At 38.2% G+C, this 21,366-nt stretch overlaps 3 protein-coding genes across 4 annotated transcripts; 2 read left to right on the top strand and 1 right to left on the bottom strand.

Moving 5' to 3' along the window:
- Positions 1 to 1,506: 1,506 nt before the first annotated feature.
- Positions 1,507 to 11,849, bottom strand: LOC121646214 (ribosome biogenesis protein NOP53-like). The gene is made up of 12 exons (XM_041995111.1): positions 11,568 to 11,849; positions 10,925 to 11,001; positions 10,630 to 10,732; positions 8,558 to 8,760; positions 5,274 to 5,329; positions 5,086 to 5,181; positions 4,808 to 4,909; positions 4,555 to 4,719; positions 3,587 to 3,762; positions 3,162 to 3,228; positions 1,707 to 1,783; positions 1,507 to 1,602 (listed from the first exon to the last, which is right to left on the bottom strand). Exons 1-12 carry the CDS (start codon positions 11,771 to 11,773, stop codon positions 1,542 to 1,544), a joined length of 1,389 nt encoding a protein of 462 aa, XP_041851045.1. The 5' UTR covers positions 11,774 to 11,849; the 3' UTR covers positions 1,507 to 1,541.
- A 515-nt stretch (positions 11,850 to 12,364) lies between these two features.
- Positions 12,365 to 15,091, top strand: LOC121646215 (histone H3.3A). Its single transcript, XM_041995112.1, has 4 exons — positions 12,365 to 12,499; positions 13,443 to 13,583; positions 13,922 to 14,075; positions 14,184 to 15,091. The coding sequence occupies exons 2-4, from the start codon at positions 13,456 to 13,458 to the stop codon at positions 14,310 to 14,312; spliced, it is 411 nt and encodes a 136-aa protein (XP_041851046.1). The 5' UTR covers positions 12,365 to 12,499; positions 13,443 to 13,455; the 3' UTR covers positions 14,313 to 15,091.
- On the top strand, positions 12,414 to 20,402 carry LOC121646216 (histone H3.3A). Of its 2 annotated transcripts, none has more exons than XM_041995113.1 (4): positions 12,414 to 12,499; positions 17,050 to 17,190; positions 17,993 to 18,146; positions 18,926 to 20,402. In XM_041995113.1, exons 2-4 carry the CDS (start codon positions 17,063 to 17,065, stop codon positions 19,052 to 19,054), a joined length of 411 nt encoding a protein of 136 aa, XP_041851047.1. In that variant the 5' UTR covers positions 12,414 to 12,499; positions 17,050 to 17,062; the 3' UTR covers positions 19,055 to 20,402. The 2 variants fall into 2 exon arrangements, with proteins under 2 accessions (XP_041851047.1, XP_041851048.1); XM_041995114.1 differs by lacking the exon at positions 12,414 to 12,499 and adding an exon at positions 15,701 to 15,815.
- The last annotated feature ends 964 nt before the right edge of the window (positions 20,403 to 21,366 follow it).

The following is a 21,366-nucleotide window of genomic DNA, read 5'->3' as shown; positions in this document are numbered from 1 at the left end:
TTTATTACCTAGCATCCATTAGTTTTGCAGCTTAATGATGAACAGTTTCATTGCTTCCAGATTATTATAATAAATATCAAAAGCCAACCTGTAAATGTCCCTTTTTATTCAGAAATCTGGTCACTTTTCAATGTTAGATATGGTTTCATTTAAGGATAATATTAGGGTTGTGATAAGGGAGTGTTGTCTGCAAAACATCAGATAGCCTCATCTATGTAGGCTAATAGTTGTGCCTTTGAGCTCAGTAGTGGGACAACTTGTAGGTAATTGTCTTAAAAGGTGCAGAGATTAATGTCACCCTCACAACAAAGTGTAATCCTGGTTTAGGACTGTGTGTCTGAAAACTAACCTTGTCATTAGCCTTATTGTTTCAATCTGTGTAGATGCTTCTTAAAGAAAATCCGCCCACTAATAGGCTCATATGGAGAACGCATTATCCATCTGCAAAGCTTTGCTTCTACATTTGTAAACTTGACTCAAAGCACTGCTAACCGACGACTGTAAGCAATCATCTCCATCACGTGCCTAAATACATTATACAGTAAATCCAATCAGTAAAAAGTCCTGGATGGGGCTCCTTGGGGACAAACTGAAGCTCTGAGTCAGCAGATTTATTTATCAGCAGGTAATTGATGAAAAATGTTGCTAAGCTACCATAACTGGATTGGATCCAGAACATAGTCAACACTGATAAGTGAGAGATCAGCTCATTTAGACAGCTACATAGGTGGGAGGGTTTAAAGACCCTGAAGGTAAAAGATTATATTTTCATACTGATTAAAGGATAAGAAGCTTTGGAGCAGCTCCAGGCACCATGGGACCAGCAGGACACTGAAGGCAATTATGGTTTTAAGCCAGCAGGATAGACCAGTTATCACAAGCCAACTTCCTCAAGCCCATCTGTCTCAGGTTAAAAAATAACAATTAAAAGATTAAAAAAGAAAAAAGTTCACACATATTTGCAGTTTCTGTTGCCTCTTTATTTAATGCTGCCATACACTGAGTAAATCTAAATGTAAATGAAGACCTCAGCTGCTGTTTTTTTTTTCTAGAGCAACCAAGTTTAAGCCACACTCGTGATTTAAATATTCAATGAAATGGCTTTTTCTGTAATATTAACATCTGAAGGTTTAAGTTTTCACCTATTTTAAAATTTAGCATTTACTGTATGTGTTACATGTTTGTGAGGCTGCAGTAATCTTCATGGATGAATGTACTGAGAGCCGAATTAAAGCAAACAAACTCTGCAGTGGACTTAATGTGGCTGCTGACCCTGTAATGAACCTAAGCTGTGACTTTTCACTCGTGTATGAGCAGAGTAGTGGCACAGTGACACTTGGCCTCAGCAGGCTCAGCTGTACACTAAAAACCCTTTGATAACCTTATGCTCATTGGGGCTCATGTTATATAACACGTGCAAAAGTAACTAGAAATTTAACTTAAAGAAGTCGTATAAAAACTGCTAAACGGTTACCTCAAGAGGAAACACACAACACTCATACACAGTGGTGTTTGCCACGTTTTATTTAACTTCATTACAATTATGTGATCTCCCTAAACGCCCTCTTCTCAACGTATTTCAACTTGAGTCTCCTCTTGAACCTAAAAGACAGAACAAGGGGAAAACATTTATTTTAATAAACATACAGCTTATGAAGCTATATCTTACTGTTACTGGGCTGTTAGTGTGAAGTCGAGGCTCTTACTTGGCTCTCTCTCTGGGTTCGATGATGTTCCTCTTCTGCAGGCTCTTGAAGCGGTCCTTGAGGATGCTGCCCTCTGGCTGCAAAGTCATGACATTACAAGAAAAAGAGAGAGAAATCCACATGAAAATAAAAAATCGAATTCCTATTTAGCATTAGATTAAAAATGGAGCTGGACATTTTCCACCGACAATCATCAAAAAAAACTTACGATTCCTATAAAGAAAGTGGGTCATAATTGTATCAATGTACAGGATAAAGCTTAGAATAAAACATTTTTTACCATTAATTTTTCCATGTAAAATATTTGAGAAAATTCTCATTTATAAACATGACCTTCAGCAGAACACTTTGTTCTGAAGATGATACGCCAACTTAAAAAAAGCAAAACTCCTAAAAACTTGACACAAACTTGTGTTTGCTGTGTTTTTTTCCTTGTTGCAGCAATGCTTCTTTGCAATAAAATCTTATACCATATGAAAGCTTCCCCTTTAAATGGTGTCACATTTGTGAGGAAAATGCATTTGTAGGATGAGCAGCAGAGTTGAATATGTGGGTAACACCCAAGAAAAAGCAAATCTTCTGTGCTAATGTCAGACAACTTATTGCTCTAAACTCTTGTTTGGTGTCGTTTATTTGATTGTATGATTGAAGTCTGAAGAAACAAGACAACTGGCAATATAAGAATTTAGTAAACAGGGGCATGAGTAGAATGTGGATAAACCATACACAGCCACAACAAGAAACAAACTATATTCTCCAAGATGACAACATTCGCCCCCACAAAGACGGGGTTTATCAGAGACGACCTCCAGAATTTGGGACTGGGGAGGATAAATAACCTGCCTCCAGTCTTGACCTCAACACCATTAAGGGCTTGTGGGATCAGCTTTGACAGCTGTTGGTCCCAGTGTGCCCAACACTGGCTGACTTGTGACAAATGCTGGTAGAAGAATGGGATGCCGTCCCACAGCAGTGTGACCAAGCAGGTGTCCAACATGAGGAGGAGGTACCGGGCTGTTATGGTTGTGTGTGGTTCTTCCACATGCTACTGAGCCCCTCGCTTGTTAATAAATAGTTCAAGTGCCAATATGTCTTGCTTCTTCAGACTTCAATCATCCAATCTAACAGACACCAAACAAGAGTCAACAGCAGAAAAAAGCTGTTTAGTATTGGCTGAGAAGACTGGACCCTCTACTCACCTCTGCTGTTTATCCCACAAATACATTTTCCTTACAAATGTGAAGCTATCTACACAGGAAATAAAGGGGGAATAAATAGCCCCCAACAGTAAAAGATTTATTGCCAAGAACCACTGCTACAAAAAAGAAATAATCCACCAAACACTAATTTCCTCACTCTTTGTGCCAGGTTTAGAAGAATTGTGGGCTCACAGAAAGAGGTCCAGGTGGATGAGCAACTACAAATTACAAATATAAGTGAACAAAAGTCAAGTACCTTGAGTTGTCGCAGAGATCCAGGCAGCTCATCACTCAACTGCACCTCCAGGTCTGGAGCCAGGAACCTGGAATGAAGAAAAGCAAACATTTACAATGAAGATCAAGACTTTTTCCTTTAACTCAGTTAAGGTGTCACAGTTAAAGGGCACTGAAAACATTTGGGCTCAGTTACCGAGCTGGTTCCTACCAACAGAAAACTTTCTAAACATCACTTAAATGGTTTTTCTACTGTTAAACATACTGTATCAAAATCTGTTTGTTGTCATGAGACCTCATTAGCCTGTAAGCAGCAGTAATACAATGTCTTTTTCGCCTTTGTCAAACAGCCCTGATGATATCATCCTAGCTCACTTTCACAACACAAAATTTAATATCTAAATCACAGTAGTATCCATGCTTGTGTAAAGAGAGTTAAGTGCATACTTGAGTTTGCCGAGACGTCTGGGCAGAGCTTTCTGGGCCTCCTGCTTGGCTTTGCGTTCCATCTGTTTGGCCCCGGTCTTCTGTTGCTGCTGTTTGATGGAGGCTTTTATGGAGCGAAGCTGGAAGAGCTGCTGCTGCTGCACAGTCTGCTGCTTGCTGGCCAGCCGCTGCAGCTCCTGGAATGGGATTTAAAAAGAAGAGAAATGGTAGCGGTGCTTTAGATGGTAATTGTAATGCACATTTGTGGAGGGATAGATGTGAACCATCATGTTCAAGAATGAAGTGTGGCTGAGAGAAAATCCTGAATAATGATGAGAGATCTCTTACAATGTTTTGTTAAATGCAATGATGGAAAGTCAACAGGAAAATGTACATGCAAGTTTATTAGTGAAAGTCAGAGCATTTCCAAAGAAACATTGTGAAGAAAACTGAAAGTGTTTTGACTAAGAAGCTGTGTGTGGGGCCTTCAAAAAGTCATTTAACAGTGAGGCCAAATCTAAACCAACAAAACAAAAACTCTGGTCATCAGGATAAGAGAAGTGAATGAAGTGCAGCATCCATCGTGCCATGTGCCCACTGTACAGGCTAAACAGGAGACCTAGGGTTGCTACAGTTGCTCAGATCTTGGTTAACAGATTAATGTGTGATTAATCTGATTAAAAATATTAATAATTTGACAGCTCTAGTTATTATGTGTCATCCATGTATTATGTCATTGCATGTTACTGTCCATCTGCCTGCCTAGGGACCAAGGATGAAAGTTAGCTAAGGGCTTTAATCTTGCATATTTACAAGAAAATGCCAATTATTATGCCTGTTCCCTGTTCTTAAATAAATAAATTGAAATTAATCAAAGCTTAAAGTGGTCCTGATATAAAATATGAATAAGCAACTTTTTGGGCCAGGAAGATTAAAAGTCACTGATCTCGATTAATTTGGGATTTGAGAGTTTTCAGTGATGTAAATACCTTAATCTTTTCTGCCTTTTCTCTTTTTCTCTGTTTTTCAGTCTTCTTCTCAGCCACAGCAATGCCTGCCACAGCCTCTTCGTCATCATCCTCGTTAGAAGCTTCCTCTTCTTCATCCATCTCTTCTTCTACCAGGCCTTCTACCTGCTCACGGAGGACTGTCTCCTGAAAATTCAACCACACAACACATAAATAATAGTTACAACATGACAAAAATCAACAGGTGATGCGAGACTGGGTTCGTCGTCTGCACCTCTGTAGCCGTGTCTTCTTTGTTGACAGCCAGCTGTTTCTCTATTTTGGATTCTTGCTTCTCTCTCTTGACTTCCACCTCATGGGCCTCCTGAAGCAATGCCTGGGTTCACACAGAAATAACATTCCCTTAATTAGCTTCATTATTAGACATTGTGGCATAAACAGCAACTTTATTACAACTGCTTAAGAGTCTGGTATTTACAAAGATGACAATGTCTTTACATTTTAACGTGGTACCACAGTAACCACCTCTGCAGGCGTAGAGGTTTGTCTTACCTGGTGGGACAAGAAGTCAGGATTGTAGGATCCTCCAGGAGCAATCACCTCCACAGCTGGGAGCACTGACGGCTTCTGTTTCATCGTCTCTGGACGCTGATGAAATAATTCCACATCAGTGCAACTCCAACACCCACAAACAAATGTCTACATCACTCTAATTAAATATATATTGTGGTTACCCTCACCTTAAACACCTTCTTGCCTGTCTGTTGAAGATACCAGGGATCAGATGAGTCTTTGACTGCATTAAAAAAAATAAAAAAAGCTTTACACTTACTAATTTAAAAAATATACAATCTACTGCAAAAGTCCCCTTTTCCCCCCAAACTAGATAAACTACAAGAATCAAATCAGAGCAGCCTTCCAGAGTTGTTAGCTATGAGTTGACTAAATTGCATAAAAAAATAGGCTTAAAAAAATCTGTATACTTTAATGGTAACAATCCTTTACAACATTAGCAAATAAAATAAATCCAGTGTTTTGTTTATACGTCAGTTTTGGAGTCACACTTAAAGAATAATAATAAAAGGACAACTTCTGCTTAAAACACATTTCTGCTCATTTCATCTGACACATACTGCTCCGTCTACTGATTTATTTATTTTCTATTGACGTTTCATTTTAGTATTTTTTTAATCTTTGTACAGTGTCACTGAGTGTTAAGAAAGCCGCTCTCAAATAAATGTATTATTATCAACCTGATCTAAACTCTTTAATAGGTATGGTACTCAGTTGCCTTGTGTTATAAAATCTCAGTTTGAGTTTATTCTCCAAGATAATTTACATAAAATGTGTTCACTTAGAAAATTAAGAAAAATGTTGCATATTCATAGTTTACCTACAATAAACTAACCTGTACAGAAATGTGTCTCCTCTGTTTGAAGACTACACAGAGCAAAAAGCATCATGTTTGAGTAAACACAGTCAACTGAGACCACACGGGGACAAGTTTAGCTTACTCTGCTTCAGTTCTTTATCGTTTGGATGTTTCTGCAGTCCTAAACTACTGTTCTTCTAACCATGGACTGTGTATGACACTATGGAGTATCTTAAATGAATTCTCTCGTTTCTTGTGGAGTGATCTCTTTCGTGTCATACTTGACAGCAGCATGTTGCAGCATGAAAGGCAGCGGTACCTTCACCGACAAAGTTTCACAAATTCGCAGCCTGTGAGTAGTAGCAAGCCTAGGAAAAAACCAGGAGAAAGGCTTTAACATCCCCACGACACCGCTGTAGTACATACTACAGGCTGTGGGGGCGCTAAAGAGTAACACTCCAAAGCTAGAGCAAAACAACGCATGCGCAGATAAAGGCTCACTGCGTGTTGCAAGAAGTTCAGATCAGAAGCAATGAAGAGAAGATAGCTGAGGATTCACTGCGAAGCAAAGGAAAAACATTTCTTTGGACAATGAAGAAGTCTACCTTCTTCAAAAAACGCTGGACTACAAAGCATAAAAAACTTGAGGAAGGGTGGATTGGGTATCGGCGTGTGTTCATTACATTGATGTCATATCCTCAAGTTGACTCTAACCTATCCACTTTGGTACCTGGCTTCAGACATGGTCGGTTTCATGGAGGCTAATCCTTGGCTTCATGGGGTTGAAAGGGTGTTTGCTAAAATAATTTGGCGGTTTTACTGCAATCCGGCATCGTGGGGACGGCTCCTTAAGTTTCAGTGCTGAGCGTAACAGTTGCAGTGTGGGGTTTAAAGCCACCGTGGTGAACCACTTAACCTGTGTGAGCCGGTATGCAGCATTTGTTTTACAGGGCTGCCAACTTTCACGCACTGGCCGTGAGACTCACGCATTTGAGTGGCTTCTCACGCTAAACCTCCGATTTCTCCTGCTGGAATACACAACAAGAACAATGCTGGCTAATCGAGGGGTTCGGGAGGATTCCCAGTGGGTCGCATTCCTTGGGTGAAAAAGGCGCAGCGTTGCAGCAGTGTTGCAGCAGTGTTGCAGCAGTGTTGCAGCAGTGTTGCAGCAGCGTGGTTCACTCACTGCTCATAGATCAGTCTGACACACAGTGACAACGGGAGATATTTCAGCTTCACAAACAGCAACGATGCACAGTATATTTTTTTTCTATTTTTTTTTTTTTTTTTCCCTTGGTACTAACTGTCAGTTTTACCAGTTTTCCCTGTCTGAGCTCCATGTTTAAAATTTTTTTAGTAAATTTTTTGAAGGGCAGTTTTGTTTAAGAACAGAGACTTTATTATCTTTCATACTTATTGTTTTTGGTTGTTTTTTATTCATTGTTAATGAGACTAAGAGTTCATTATATTTATTGTTTTTGTTTTATTTAAAATTTCTTCCAGTTCCAGTGTAAAATGCTCTTTACAAATGAAAGTTTATTGATATTTGAAAGGGTGTCCTTGTATTATTATAGCATTGTCATTATAGTAGTTGAAAATTGTCTCAAAATGACATTATCGCTTTGCCCAATGTTATCGTTTAATAACAACAATAATAATTTCTGAGATAATTAATAGCAGAGCAAAATGTGTTATCGTGACAGGCCTATAGACACATCTTATTTTTTTACGAATTAATGACACGGTTGCCGACCAAGCACCGCCTCCACTCTGATTTACGTCAGCTCGCGTTGGCATCCTAACATCTTATGGCATTCACTCAGTCATCTGAAGACAGACTATTGTTTATTTTGGGAAATTACACAACCTGATAACCATCAACTTTCAGGAACAATCTCTAAGCTGCTGATGTTTACTTTCACAGACGTAAGTCTGCCCACTTTGGTCCAGGTTAAACTGGTGTGAATGAAGCCCAGTTTGCCAGAAAGTACCGAGAGTCTAAGACTCAAGAATGGAACTGGTGCCAGAACCAGAACCGTGGACGTGCGAGAGCACAGACGCAGACCTCCTTCATCCTTTTCTCCTGCCTCTTTATTGCCCATAGTTTTCATCTGTGCATGCTCCACGTCTTCTTCCCAGTTTATGGTGTATTTCTGTCAGTGCTGCAGCGCCATTTACAGGCGTAATTACAGCGTTTTTACTGGAATTGTGTGGACGCACATCTTTCTGAAAAAAGCTTCGCCTTTTGTTTAAAAAACAAAATAGTTTTGTCTGTGTGGATGTGGTCTGGGTTTAAAGAGAAGTCGTGGGTTCTGACAGCACAAGAAGTCTGATTAAAACATCCAGTATGACGTCCAAAGACTGCTTCGGCTCACAGCTTCACTTCTGCGGATTGGGACAAATTCTTGCTCTCCTACGCTGTTTTTACTTAAACTGATGTTTTAAAATTTACACCTAAAAAAAATCTTTAAAGAATAAATAAACATAGTTACTAGTGTATCCTCAGATCCCGGATGACCGTTTACACAACAGGCACCCGAGCTCCATGGTGGTCTTCACATTCCCATGAAGGAAATACTGGGAGCGCAAGGATGGGATCATCACTGGATGGACATGCAGACACATACATACAAACAGATTCACTCTACTCACCCTCTTGTCCCCATATGTCATAATAGTCTCTGTCTGGGTTGTTGTTGGCCTCCGTCTCGGCCTTCTTGACCGTCCTGTTGATGGGCCGCCTGTTCAGCAGCCGTCTCTGCCTCTGTGATACCACGCCTTTGGCTGCTAGCTGCTCAGCCTTCTGGGTGATGCGACGGAGTTTCTTGGCATTTGGTTGCTGGTAGGCCAGCACACTGGTGAAGGGGCAAAACAGATGATTAGTTGATTATGTAAGGACCTGAAGATAGATGGTTAATGACATAAGATAGGATGGAGACATCTTTTTGAAAAGTCTCGTAACATTTGCGTCTCTAAAGGAGTTTTATTTAGCTGGCTGAGGGAAAAATGGCTCTTTGGATTGGAAAGGCTGCAGACTCCTGCATTAAACACATAAACAGGTTTAGCAGCAGTTTTCTCTTTAAACAGCAACAGTTAAAATATTTCTTCATATAAATTTATAAAATCAAATATTTATGAGAAAGAAGGATGAAATGTTCTGGATTTACTAACTAAAAGGTAAAAAGTCAGCAGGATGGATTTAAAGCTGTGAAGCTGCTTCCTTCTAAACACAGAAGGAACAATATGTGATGAATATCAGCATCAGGTGAACAGACAGAAAGCAGGATTAGAATCTCACAGCTTCTAGATGGTGAGGAGAGAGAAATATTTACAATATGCACAATAACTTCCATCCATGCACCTTCACTGCTTCATTATCCAGGTTTATGGCCTATAATTTCTCTAAATCTGCATTCTTAGCTTGACTGTATTGGCTTCACCTGCACCCTCCGCTACCAGGAGTCAAGGGGTATACTATAAACTATAAACATGTGTGGTATCCACAGAAAGTCCAGAATCTCAGCTACCAGCTCAGTAAAACCATTTCTATCACCAACAAACACAGTTAAGACAACAATAGTTAAAAACCAGGTACACGAGTCCGAACACACATGTAAACACACATGATGTCTCCCCATGAACACGAACAAACGACATAGTGATTAATCATGATTATTTTAAAAGCTGTGATTAATCTGATCAAAAATTTTAATAATGTGACAGCTCTAAAAAATTTTAGCTTTTTTCTTATAACTTAAAAAGAAATGAATAAATATGAGTGGGACGTTAATTACGACTGATGATTTTTTTTTTTTTTTTTAAATGAAGGGTTGGATATTACCCTTCCCAGTTTTCGCGTGTGGAAACGCAAAACAATGTGTCCCTAACCACACCCACTGGTGGAAACAGGCTTATGGCAATAACATTTTCCACAGTTGCAGCTGCAGTCACACCTGAGTCTTTAGTAATAGTAGAGCAGTCAGGCCACTTTGGCCCAAAAAATACAAACAAAACAACAAAAATCCCCACATTCTTAAGCCATCGCTGTTCCCCTTCTGGTAATTCCCACAGACCAAACAGAGGAAACTCGGCATGGCAACAGTGTGTGTTTACATGAAGTCTACCAGCCGAGTGACAGCAGTGTTGCTTGAGAATGCAACGACACCCTTACACGCTGTAGCTATGGAGAAACTGTACCAGACGTCACCACGCACAGAACTGTGGGATTCAATTCAATTCAGCTTTATTTGTATAGCGCAAATTCACAACATCCTCATCTCAGGGCACTTTAAGGACAAATCAATTCAAACCAATCCATAATAAATAAAAGCCTAACTAAGGACTGATTTGCCATTTAAGAGGAGCCTGCAACACATCTCGGAGAACAGTGGACTTCTGCAGAAGCTTTTGAGGTGATGTGGTTCTGGCTGACTGTGAGTTGGGTATAAAGGACAGTTTGGGCTTTATGTGTGCAGAAGATGGTTGAATTTACAAGGTGTCAACTAGATGAACAGGATGGTGATGGAGCACACGAGGTGGAACACCTTAGAGTTCATGTAGAAATCGTTACCTGCTGCAGACGCGATAAGTGAGTGAATTTTAATGTAGCTGTAACGATCTGGATGTATCTAAAAGTACCTAGCTACTGGAAAAGGCTCCAGCACTTGAAATGATGCTTTATTATCATATGTGGAAAAAGCCACAGTGTCTCAACGAATACTTACTCTTTAGGGGGCGGGACGAGGGAGTCATGCTGAAGGATCAGATCTATCCTCAAAGGACGCGTTGCTTTCCCTTTTCTCTTTTTTCCTTCAGCAGGTTCTGGTGCTTCACAGAAAAAAAGGAAAGAAAAAAGATGATTCAACCAACAAGTTTAATAGTTTTATTACGGGAATAAAACGTTTTAAAGGACGATTTTATAACAAAAGAAAAAAAAACATTGTCAGCCATACATATTTTATCCAGGTCTAATTCTATATATCAGCTCTGAAGAAAAAAAAAAAAAAAAAAAACATTTACCCTTCTGTTTAGCTTTCTCTGGCTGTCCAATGTCCACAAAAAACAAACTGTCATCTGGCTTCTCAGACAGTAGACCCCTGAAATGCATAAAGATCACATAAATCCATGTTCAAGGTTGGCAACTTGTTCCATAAACTTCCAAAACAATGATTTCATTACAGCTACAATGCTGTTAAATAAGTAGCGACAAAAGTAACCAAAGTGTTAATTGCATGCAAGTTTATGTTGATGTGACACGTTAAAAAGACCTTTAGAAAGATAATTTTATTCTACTACTAAGACGGGAATTATACAAAGTGGCCAATTAATGAACACGAGCATGCGCAGAGCCCACAGAATAACGTCAACAAACGTTGACCCATCGACTGTACTCACTAATGTACTGTGCTCTTAGTTTACGAGACTTCATCGTTAAATAAACGAAAAATTGTCATTTTAAATGGGATTTTTCCAACAGATATATCGCAAAAACGACCAAAGAAACAGATGTTTGAATATCCACAATGAAGGATCCCAGAGAGGATGTGACAACTGTTATGGGGAAACAGTCACAAACGAACAAGAATATCAGAAACAACAGTCGACAATATTTATTCACAATTTCCGTTAAACTTAGCTTTCAATCCACCTTTCTTATACTCACCCAGTGGTCCTCTCCTGATGCCTAATATCCTCTAAAAAGTCCTCTACGTCGTTTATGTCACTGTGCTTGTTCCAGTTCTTTTTCTTATTTTTGTTGATACGTTTTCTCCGGCTGCTGACCAAGTCTGGGGGGTCTATAGCAGCGTTTAAAGTTAAGAAACCAGGCTGTTTGGCCGCCACGCGTTTCAATCTCCTGGCAGCCGCCATTTTGGAATAAAAGAAGAAGGTGGGGCGTAAAAGAAGAAGAAAAAAAAAAAAACGTTTCTACTTCCCTAATATGTCTGAGTGACTATGGTGGCGCCACCTACAGGATTGTTGTGTAAATTATAATTAAATACATTTAAAAAAAATTATGTAATTTTTGTTTTTGTATTACAAAATATTTTAATTTTATTTGAGAATTGTTTTTTATTCACAGCACAGTCAGCATACAAATTTGGACGGAAATTTGAGTCAGTTGGGTGTCTTTTAAAATTTGATTAAATAATTTTTTATTATATAAATAGTAATAAAAATATTTTAATATCCTTGTAAATGTAAATATGTATTTTTAAGATAATACTAAGTTTTATTATCCTTTAATTTTTATGTAATAATCTAATACCTCTTTTTCCTAAGTAAATGAGATTGGAAAAACAAAAAGATTCTCAAAAAAATTACCCAAACTAACAAAAATTTATTTTATCGTGATTGATAAAGAAAACTTGTTGCACTCCTGTGTCCACCAGCATGACAGTGCAGTTCTTTATCATGTTGTAGCATATGTGCAATATGTTTATACCAAATGCATCATGGGAAATGTGTCTCCTCTTGCTTTCCTATGTTCATGTTCTTTTTTTTTTCCTCCCTTCATTTTATTGCGAGAACAACGCTTTAGTGACTGAAGAGTAAATTCGTATTTTGAAGCCGAAATATTTCACTAAGTTTTCAAAGGTAAGTATCATTATATGTCTAAAACTCTACTCTGCCGTTTAAAGTCACCTTAGTGTCGGACTGAAGTATTTTTGCGTTTATTTTCGTTGAAAAAGAAAACGCGGAGCTGTCGAGCTTTTATCTGCCTGCTCGGGGAGTCAGGGACCCGAGTGCACTTGTGATCTTGTCGAATTCGACTCGGAAATGCGCTTAAAGTGAGGGGCCATCTGACAAAATATTGTTCACCAGTTGATCCCTTGACATGTCTAGTATCGTTCTAAAAAAATATATTCCACTTTTATTCCGCGGTTTTCATATTCTTCCGACGTTTTTCCATTCACCCTCTTCGTTTGCTACAACGATTTTCCCTTCCCGTTTACATTCTTCAAGCCAGCGGCCAGCCATCATCTTTGAATGTGCTCGTTTTCGAACACCGGGCAACCAGCGTGGGCGGGGTCGTCTGTTTTTACTCTAAAATAGCTCATTCTGTGTAAAATATACAAGACATGTGCTCGACCAGAGAACCCAATAAAAAGAAACGAACACACCCAAGTTCAATACGCAAGGGGCGGGGTTTGTAAAACAAATAGCGTGTTGTGAGTGGACGAGACGTTCAAAACATCCCGCCCCACTGAACTGTTCAGGGAGTTTGGTTGGTGGTCATGATAAAGAGGTTTGCTATGATTGGTCAACTTTGCTGTCTGTTTCTACATAGCCATTACATAAGCTATCTTAAGTATTTAAAAAAAAAAGTATACTGATGTTTTTTTGTTTTTTTTTGTTTGTTTGTTTTTGTCTTGGTGTTTAATAACACAGTAGTAAAATCAGAATTTTTATTGCTTATGTGAATTTTGTAGCACAATAGGAAATACGTTTATTCTTATTCTGGTCTCTACCACTATTACACTCAAGATGAGACTAACTTATCTTAAGCAAAGTTTAATTTTTTGTTGTTTAATTTTAGGTGATCTGAAGCAATGGCCCGTACCAAGCAGACTGCCCGTAAGTCCACTGGAGGCAAAGCTCCACGTAAGCAGCTGGCCACAAAGGCCGCTCGCAAGAGTGCTCCTTCTACTGGAGGTGTCAAAAAGCCCCATCGCTACAGGTAAGATTTTACAAAGCTCTCCTATTTGTTCTAGTTAGACCCTGCTGAGGCCACTCTTGTTCACTGAAGAGCTGATCAGATGTATTAATTTGTTTTCATCTGACAGAGAAACACGAATTCCTCTGGTCTATAAAGGCATTTAATTGTTACAGACATTGTTACAAAAAAATCATACATTAAAATACCTTGTGTATCTGGATGTGGTTAAGGATCTTAGACAATTCAGAGGCACATTGAGGTAAAACTGCTGTAATCCAGGGAGGAAACAGTAATGCATCTTCTTTGTGCTCATTTTTTCATGTGGATTTTTGCTTCTTTTCTTCTGCACTGACCTTCAGGCCTGGTACTGTGGCTCTGCGTGAGATCCGTCGTTATCAGAAGTCCACTGAGCTGCTGATCCGCAAGCTGCCCTTCCAGCGCCTGGTGAGGGAGATCGCCCAGGACTTCAAGACCGATCTGCGTTTCCAAAGTGCGGCCATCGGTGCCCTGCAGGTCTGTGTTTACTGGATGCCACTTTTTCTGAGCACATTGTCCTCTCATACCAAGTTTATTCAATCCACCAAATACTTCTTTTTTTTGTTTTTGTTCTGTCATTTGTAGGAGGCCAGCGAGGCCTACCTGGTGGGTCTGTTTGAGGACACCAACTTGTGCGCCATCCACGCCAAGCGTGTCACCATCATGCCCAAAGACATCCAACTGGCACGTCGCATCCGTGGGGAGCGTGCTTAAAATGTTTTTTTGTGTTTTTTTTTTTTTCATTTGGGTTATGAAATGCTGTCCTCTTGTTTCTCTCTCTCCTTCCTCTATACTTAGTAGTTTGGTTTGAGGTTCTATATATATCATATGATTGTGATAACCGTAAATGTGTGATCATGTCTTCTTTGGTGCTACAAGTAGCTGATATTCCATAGAGGTATCTTAATGTAACTTTCAAACTTTGAATCAGAATACACTCATGAATATCTATTAGTAAGTGCACAGGAATACCTTGTTACCTCGAAGGTGTTTTTGCAGGCAAGAAGAGTATGATTTGAAATGGGTATAAGGAATTAGCATTAAGGTTGACATTTTCATCTGAGAATGGACACAATTATTATGAGTTTTGATCTTTTTTTTTTAAATAGAAATTTGAAAAAGTAGTGATTTAGTTTTTTTTGTTCTTTTTTCATGAAAATAGTGTATTTCTACTGTTACTATTCAGTGTATCAAAATGCAAAAGTTTGATTCTGGTTGTCAATTGGAAATGTCATTGTGCTATGATGACAACTGCATGGTTTGACAGACTACAAGCGGCATATATGTAGCAAACCTGTGTTGATCATGTTTTGATTTTCAACCATGTTATTATGTCCAGGTAATTTTTTTTTCCTCTCTCAGGTTGATATGATAACCTAATTTTTTTCTACTGTGTTTTTGATTTATGTTTTCTGTCATTTTTACGAGCAAAATATTTTTACTCTGGAATTCACATTTAAACATAATAAACTGATTCTTGTGGTTAAAGTCTATATGAGACCACTGCTGATATTTGGGCTCGGAGGTTAATCACATAGTGATCACTTCAAGATGTGGGGGGCCATTCAGGGGGTTTTGTGTGTGCATGTGCATGATATGAGACTGATATCGTATGGGTGCCCTGAGGTGCAAACACAACAAAAACCAAAGTTGAAATGCACACAAGCTTAAGGATTTTAATTAAAAAAGTGTTAACTGATGCATTTTTAGATAAACTAGTCTTGCTTGAACAGCTCAGCTCATAAATATGAAATATTCGGTTGTTATGTGTAAATCTAAATGGAAATTCCAGTTTGTTCTTGATTTAGTCTTAAAATAAATTGCATTATTACACATTTCCATCTTTCAACAACTACCAAAAGTAAAGCTAATATTTAAATGCACCTTTTCTGCAGTCGTGCATGTTAAACTTTGTGGGAAAAAAATACAAACTATTTCTAAAGTAGCCCAATTCTTTACATTTATTCTGCTTTGTCAAAAATGTAAAGCGCTTAATAATCTGATACATTAACATCACAATAAACCGATGACCCCAGTCTGGCCAGCATGTGTCAAACTGCAATCACCCAAATGATGTGTGAGCACCGTTGCATTGTGGGACACATGATTGATGCGGCGGCCATTTTCCCGCTGGACGCTGCTTCCCATTGTGGATACGAAGAACAAAATAGAAACAAGCGAAACATTGCTGACGAATTCTACTCACTTTCCTAATCGGTAGGCCTCGTAAAATAAATCGTTATATGTGTGAAAATTAACTTAACATTTTAAAGTTTAGTTTTAATGTATTAATTGTCATATTTAACTGAAAGGGTTTCGTTTTTGTCGTGTGGGTAATTACACGGTTGTCAGAGCGGCGGTGAAATGCAGTCCTCTCGTCAGCCGCTCAGATGAGGGAAAATGCAGTTTCAAATTATGCGCCGGTTCAGCTCGGTTCTACGCAGCCATTGGGGGCTGTTTGGCTCTTCTACATGTATCTATGAGTACCTTGAAATGTCTTCTGTTTTTTTCTATTATTTCCCGATATGTTGGTACAGCCGTTATTTATGAAATTGAAGTTGTTTATGTGCTACTCGTATGCTCCTCTGCACTGGGTCTATATCCCGTTTGCGCATCAAACCGCCGCCATCACTAGAGAGGGGTGGGCGGGCCTAGCAACAGTGGCAGGCAGCTGTAGAGCCCGCCCACTTTACAGACTCAGTATCTCGATTGGTTCTGAGGTTATAATTTTTTATACGTTTTTGTCTACTAGCCAATAGTATCACGATCTGTCTTTGATGTTTTTCGGGCTGATTGTAAACGGGAATGCCCGAATGTTTACTTTAAGAAAGATAAAGTTGTCAGTACGAGTTTTAAATGTGTTTCATAGCACTGGCGTAAGCACTATTTAGAGTGTCTGGTTTCACGTCAGCTGTAGCGCTATCAGAGGAAAGAAATTAAAACTAATTCAATTAAAGAAAAAAAAACAAAACGTACAAGTATGAAGCTCGTGGATTTGTCATAAATGTTAAAAATAAATTATATAAATCGAAATAAGTGTGGCAGGACACACACGGATAGGTATACCGTTACGCCCCTACACTGTGTTATTGTGGTTGTTAGATTATGATACAAAACAAACATACTTTGAAACAAATGTCAATATTAATATCAGAGTTGGGGAATAGATCTGTAATTGGAACGTGTTACTGCATTTATTCAACTTAAAAAAATATTTCAATGTTTTGATATTTGTGGAACTGTTTTTATGGAGGGATTTGTTTAATATGTACCACTAAATAAAATGGGAGCATCATTGGGAAAGGAAAAGCAGACTAATGATAATTTGAATTCCATTATCATCATTTCATAATCACTGGAGGGTAAACTTATGTATTATTCATGTCCTGTTAAATAAACACGAAACCAGAGACTGTAAATCATTTGCGCCTTTTCTCTTCATCTTCGTCAGGTGATCTGAAACAATGGCCCGTACCAAGCAGACTGCCCGTAAGTCCACTGGAGGCAAAGCTCCACGTAAGCAGCTGGCCACAAAAGCTGCTCGTAAGAGCGCTCCTTCCACTGGAGGTGTCAAAAAGCCCCATCGCTACAGGTGAGACAGGCCAAAACAGCTCCCAGATTAGAGTTTTCCCTCTTCGTATATCCACTCATTGTTGAAGCCAACAGATTACAATTTTTTTGGTACAGTCATTGTCAAAGAAATAATAACAATTTTACAGTTATCACAGTTATTATGTGTTATTTAATATCCCCTGTCTATAAATGTGTAAAGTCATATGAGCACTCCTTATTGATCTTTAAGTTGTAATTAGGTTGGACAAAATTAATGCATTTTTTTTATTTATTTTTTTCCCACTTTAACACAAAAACAATAAAGACATTACTCTTGTCATATTAAAAATCTGAATTTGAACTTCATCCTCTTTATTTATAAAGATTGCAACATTTTTCAAGGCTTGCATTTAGAAGATTGTGGCAGGATGACCCATTTTATATATCAAATAACTTTGTTTTGCTTTGCTGTACGCAAGTTGCACTGATCTGCTGTTATGGTTCCTACATGACCTGTCATGTAAAATGACAATATTAAGAAAGCTTTACTCTTAATGATGTGTTTCTGTGATTTAATTGTGAATTCAAGTAATTATGACACCCCTAGCCACCAAAATCTATCTGTGAATGTCATCAGTTAATGATGTAGTTTTTCTAGGCTGTAAAAAGCACAAATTAATTCTTATATCCATCAAAAACTTTTACAAAACCAGCTATGGTGTGTCTAATTACCTAATGTCAGTATGAAAAGACTACTTTTTCAAGAGCTGATGGAAAAGTACCATATTTGTGTGTGTATATATACACATATATAAATACACACACACTGTCTTTTACTCCAGGCCTGGTACTGTGGCTCTGCGTGAGATCCGTCGTTATCAGAAGTCCACTGAGCTGCTGATCCGCAAGCTGCCCTTCCAGCGCCTGGTGAGGGAGATCGCCCAGGACTTCAAAACTGATCTGCGTTTCCAGAGCGCGGCCATCGGAGCCCTGCAGGTCCGTATTAGAGAGGTGTCATATTTTGTGAGATCCAGTGGGTACAAATGATATCAGCATTTTCAGATTTTCCTTCGTATATTATTGATTGTGATTGTGAAAGAGAATAACTCGTATTCATGGAAAATAAATAGCAATCAATGCTTTTTAAAACCTTTCTGTGTAGATATAAAAGAAAAATGCTAAATATTTGCCTTATCGATGGAATTTGAAAACCAATTAGATTAACAATTACATGTAAGTATTACTTTGTAATTTTCCTCTGGGATTAATAAAGTTTTTTTTTTCACTCCATTACATAGTTATTTATGTAGAATTGTAACTTAAAAAGTACAGCAAAAAATAATCTGAAATTTCAAAACAAAAACTTTAACCCTCTCAAGGGTCCCAGCACAGACATCCCAGTGGCTCATAAAACAAAACATTCAACAAAAGAGATTCAAAATACAAACTAAAACAAGTCACAAACAGATTTTAGGAGAAAACCTGCTCGCCATCAGTCTTCATCTGAGTCCAAAAAACCTTCCAGTGGAGAATTCTCTCTTTTTCTATGCTGCCTTTCAGTAGCAGTGCAGTCAATGCAGCATCAACCACTGCAACCAGGTGTGCTAATGATTTGAGTTAACAATTCTTTAACATGTATAACTGTATGTAAGGGGTATTTCCATCATATTCTGTAATAAATCTGTCAAAACTAATGACTTTGATACATGAAAATAAGAGGTGGACTATGTTTTGTGCTGTTGCACCCATTGCTGTACCTCTGTTCCCCTCTGCAGGAGGCTAGCGAGGCCTACCTGGTGGGTCTGTTTGAGGACACCAACCTGTGCGCCATCCACGCCAAGCGTGTCACCATCATGCCCAAAGACATCCAGCTGGCGCGTCGTATCCGTGGGGAGCGTGCTTAAACTTGCTCCTTTCCTCTTGCTCTTTCTCCTTTTCACCTCATCCAGTCCTTTCTTCACCATCTATCTAGCCGTCCCTCTGCTCCTCACCAACCCCCTCCCTTACCCCCCCTCCCTTGTTTGTAGTGTGTAGCGGAAAACTGATTATATTATAATTAAAGTGTATAGTCGTGTTTTTCTTAGTGTTTTTGGCAGCAGACTTCTAGGGTACTCTCTTTTTGTGCATGTACCAACTCTTTGGTGATGAGACCTTCTCAAGCACACATATCCTAGTTTGCACTGTTTTTAGCCTTGAAGGAGTGGATGATTTGTGGGTATAAGAAGAAAAAAAGCGTGGACTATAACAATGCAGATTTGGAGGGGACAAATGGGAGAACAGGACAGGTATTTTTCTGCTGGGGGGACTGTGGTCTCTGCAGCAGGGTGCTAGAAGAACTTGTCTGCTCCTCTTCTCCAGCTTCTGGTTCTCTGCCAGTCTCTGCTCTGAGATAAGCAGAAACCTTCCCTGTATGTGTCTGCATGAGTGTTAGCTCTGATCACCACAGCAAATTGTATACAGTCCATCAACATTATGCTTAACATATTGCTGTAATTCATTATGTAAGGGTTTTTTTTTTTTTTTGTTTTTGTTTTTTTTTGTTTTGTATTTTTTCTTTCAAACTAATTGTGGATGACAAAGATGGGGAATGAATCGGATTGAAACACAGAACAAAAAAGCAGATTTGGAATATTTTTCTTCTACTGAAATCTGAGGCTACTGACTTGTTCTAGCTCCAAATTGTGATCCTCTTGTAGACGCCCCTTTACTAATACTGAACATTTTAACCTCGTCTGTTTCTGTGACGTTCAAATTGGTTTCATCCAATAATTTTAAAGCCAAAGCTTAAGAGCTAAAAATGGTGTCAGATGTTTGTTTTTTTTTATACCTGTGGCTCTTTTTAAATAAAAACAACTTTTTTAGGAAAGGATTGTGGAGGTTTGTAATGTTCTCTAAACCAAAATCTCTCCAGGTGTATAAAAAAATGTTTTTTAAAGAAAAACAAAATTGTGAATTTAAATAAAATGTATCCTAATTCAGCGAGACACAATTAATTATACTAATCTTTTCTGTATGCCTCCCTCCTGTGCTTATATTCTTTTTTTTCCAGTTGATCATCTGTGCACCATTTCTCAGGTTAACATGTTTCCCTTTTAACTTAGGTTTTTTGTTTGTTTTTTTTTCTTTTTTCAATTTGATTTTCTTTCTGTTTTTGTTCTTTTATGAAATGTTGAAAATGATGTTTCAATTAAACAATATTTGTAATTTCCAGATTTGTCATATAAGGTGGTAATAAATGGATGTTACACACAATCTCTGTGTTAGATGTGCATATTTTCACACTTAGGTTATTTGGAGATGAATTTGGTTTAATGTCAAGTCGTAATTTTCACTGTTAAAGAAAAAGAAATGTATAAAAGAAATTTACATCTATAGTTCAGTCTAAAAAAATTATTAAAGGGCTCTAAAACAATAATTTTATGCAAGCGCAAATTGTATAAAATTCCTCATAGAAGCTCCACTAAGTTCCAAACTGGGAATGCTTTATTGTGCTTCTCTTGCACCAGTCTCAATCACACCACTAGATGGCAGCAAAACAGTGTAACTTTAAACACTTTATAACTCCTTCAAACAACACATCACATATCAAGTTATAAACCTTTTAATGAAAATATCTGAAAAATACAATAATTTGGAATAAAATTAACCTTGTGATTTATATTTGCTAAATGAATAAACAGTAGTATAGATAATAGGGGTCCAGAAACCACATGAGTTAGAGCTAAAATTTCATTTACTCTTCCAGATTATCTGCACATTTGTGTGGCATTGTTAGGCAGAGAATTCAGTATATATGTAAGAAAATTATTCAGCTTGTAACTCCTGAAGCATTGTCAGGTGTCTTCTGTACACACATATTTCTTGCTTCTGTCCTAAAATAACTAGAAAATAATACAAAATTATGTCCAAATCTAACAGACACAAAAAAAACACACACAGGACGACGTGAGATCGTAGCATTACAATTAATATCCTTCACTGGGTTGACATCATTCCTATTATCAGTGTTTCATTTCATCCTTCTACTTCCTTGATTAAAAGGGATAAAGCCATGCCCTCGGCCATATTCATTTCAATCAAATAGGCACACATTTACACAGATGCACCAGTAACACTCAGGCCTCAGCAACACTCATTACAATGAAAGAGACATAGACAAACAAACATCTAATCAAACACTAGTCTTTAATCCTGTTGTTTTGAATAGGAACATTGG

The sequence above is a fragment of the Melanotaenia boesemani genome, chromosome 9 (assembly GCF_017639745.1).
Source record: "Melanotaenia boesemani isolate fMelBoe1 chromosome 9, fMelBoe1.pri, whole genome shotgun sequence".
NCBI lineage: Eukaryota > Metazoa > Chordata > Actinopteri > Atheriniformes > Melanotaeniidae > Melanotaenia > Melanotaenia boesemani.
Note: the sequence above shows the minus strand (reverse complement) of the source record. Positions and strands in the feature narration are given on the sequence as shown.

Bases quoted from the DNA above. Each gene is read 5' to 3' on its own strand.
- LOC121646215 (XM_041995112.1), top strand. From the start codon at position 13,456: ATGGCCCGTACCAAGCAGACTGCCCGTAAGTCCACTGGAGGCAAAGCT. The intron at 13,584-13,921 runs GTAAGATTTTAC...ACTGACCTTCAG, and splicing joins AAAAAGCCCCATCGCTACAG to GCCTGGTACTGTGGCTCTGC. The intron at 14,076-14,183 runs GTCTGTGTTTAC...TGTCATTTGTAG, and splicing joins CGGCCATCGGTGCCCTGCAG to GAGGCCAGCGAGGCCTACCT.
- LOC121646214 (XM_041995111.1), bottom strand. From the start codon at position 11,773: ATGGCGGCTGCCAGGAGATTGAAACGCGTGGCGGCCAAACAGCCTGGT. The intron at 5,330-8,557 runs GTGAGTAGAGTG...TTTTTAATGCAG, and splicing joins TGACATATGGGGACAAGAGG to TCAAAGACTCATCTGATCCC. The intron at 3,763-4,554 runs GTATTTACATCA...ATCCCATTCCAG, and splicing joins AAAAGGCAGAAAAGATTAAG to GAGCTGCAGCGGCTGGCCAG.
- LOC121646216 (XM_041995113.1), top strand. From the start codon at position 17,063: ATGGCCCGTACCAAGCAGACTGCCCGTAAGTCCACTGGAGGCAAAGCT. The intron at 17,191-17,992 runs GTGAGACAGGCC...CTTTTACTCCAG, and splicing joins AAAAAGCCCCATCGCTACAG to GCCTGGTACTGTGGCTCTGC. The intron at 18,147-18,925 runs GTCCGTATTAGA...TCCCCTCTGCAG, and splicing joins CGGCCATCGGAGCCCTGCAG to GAGGCTAGCGAGGCCTACCT.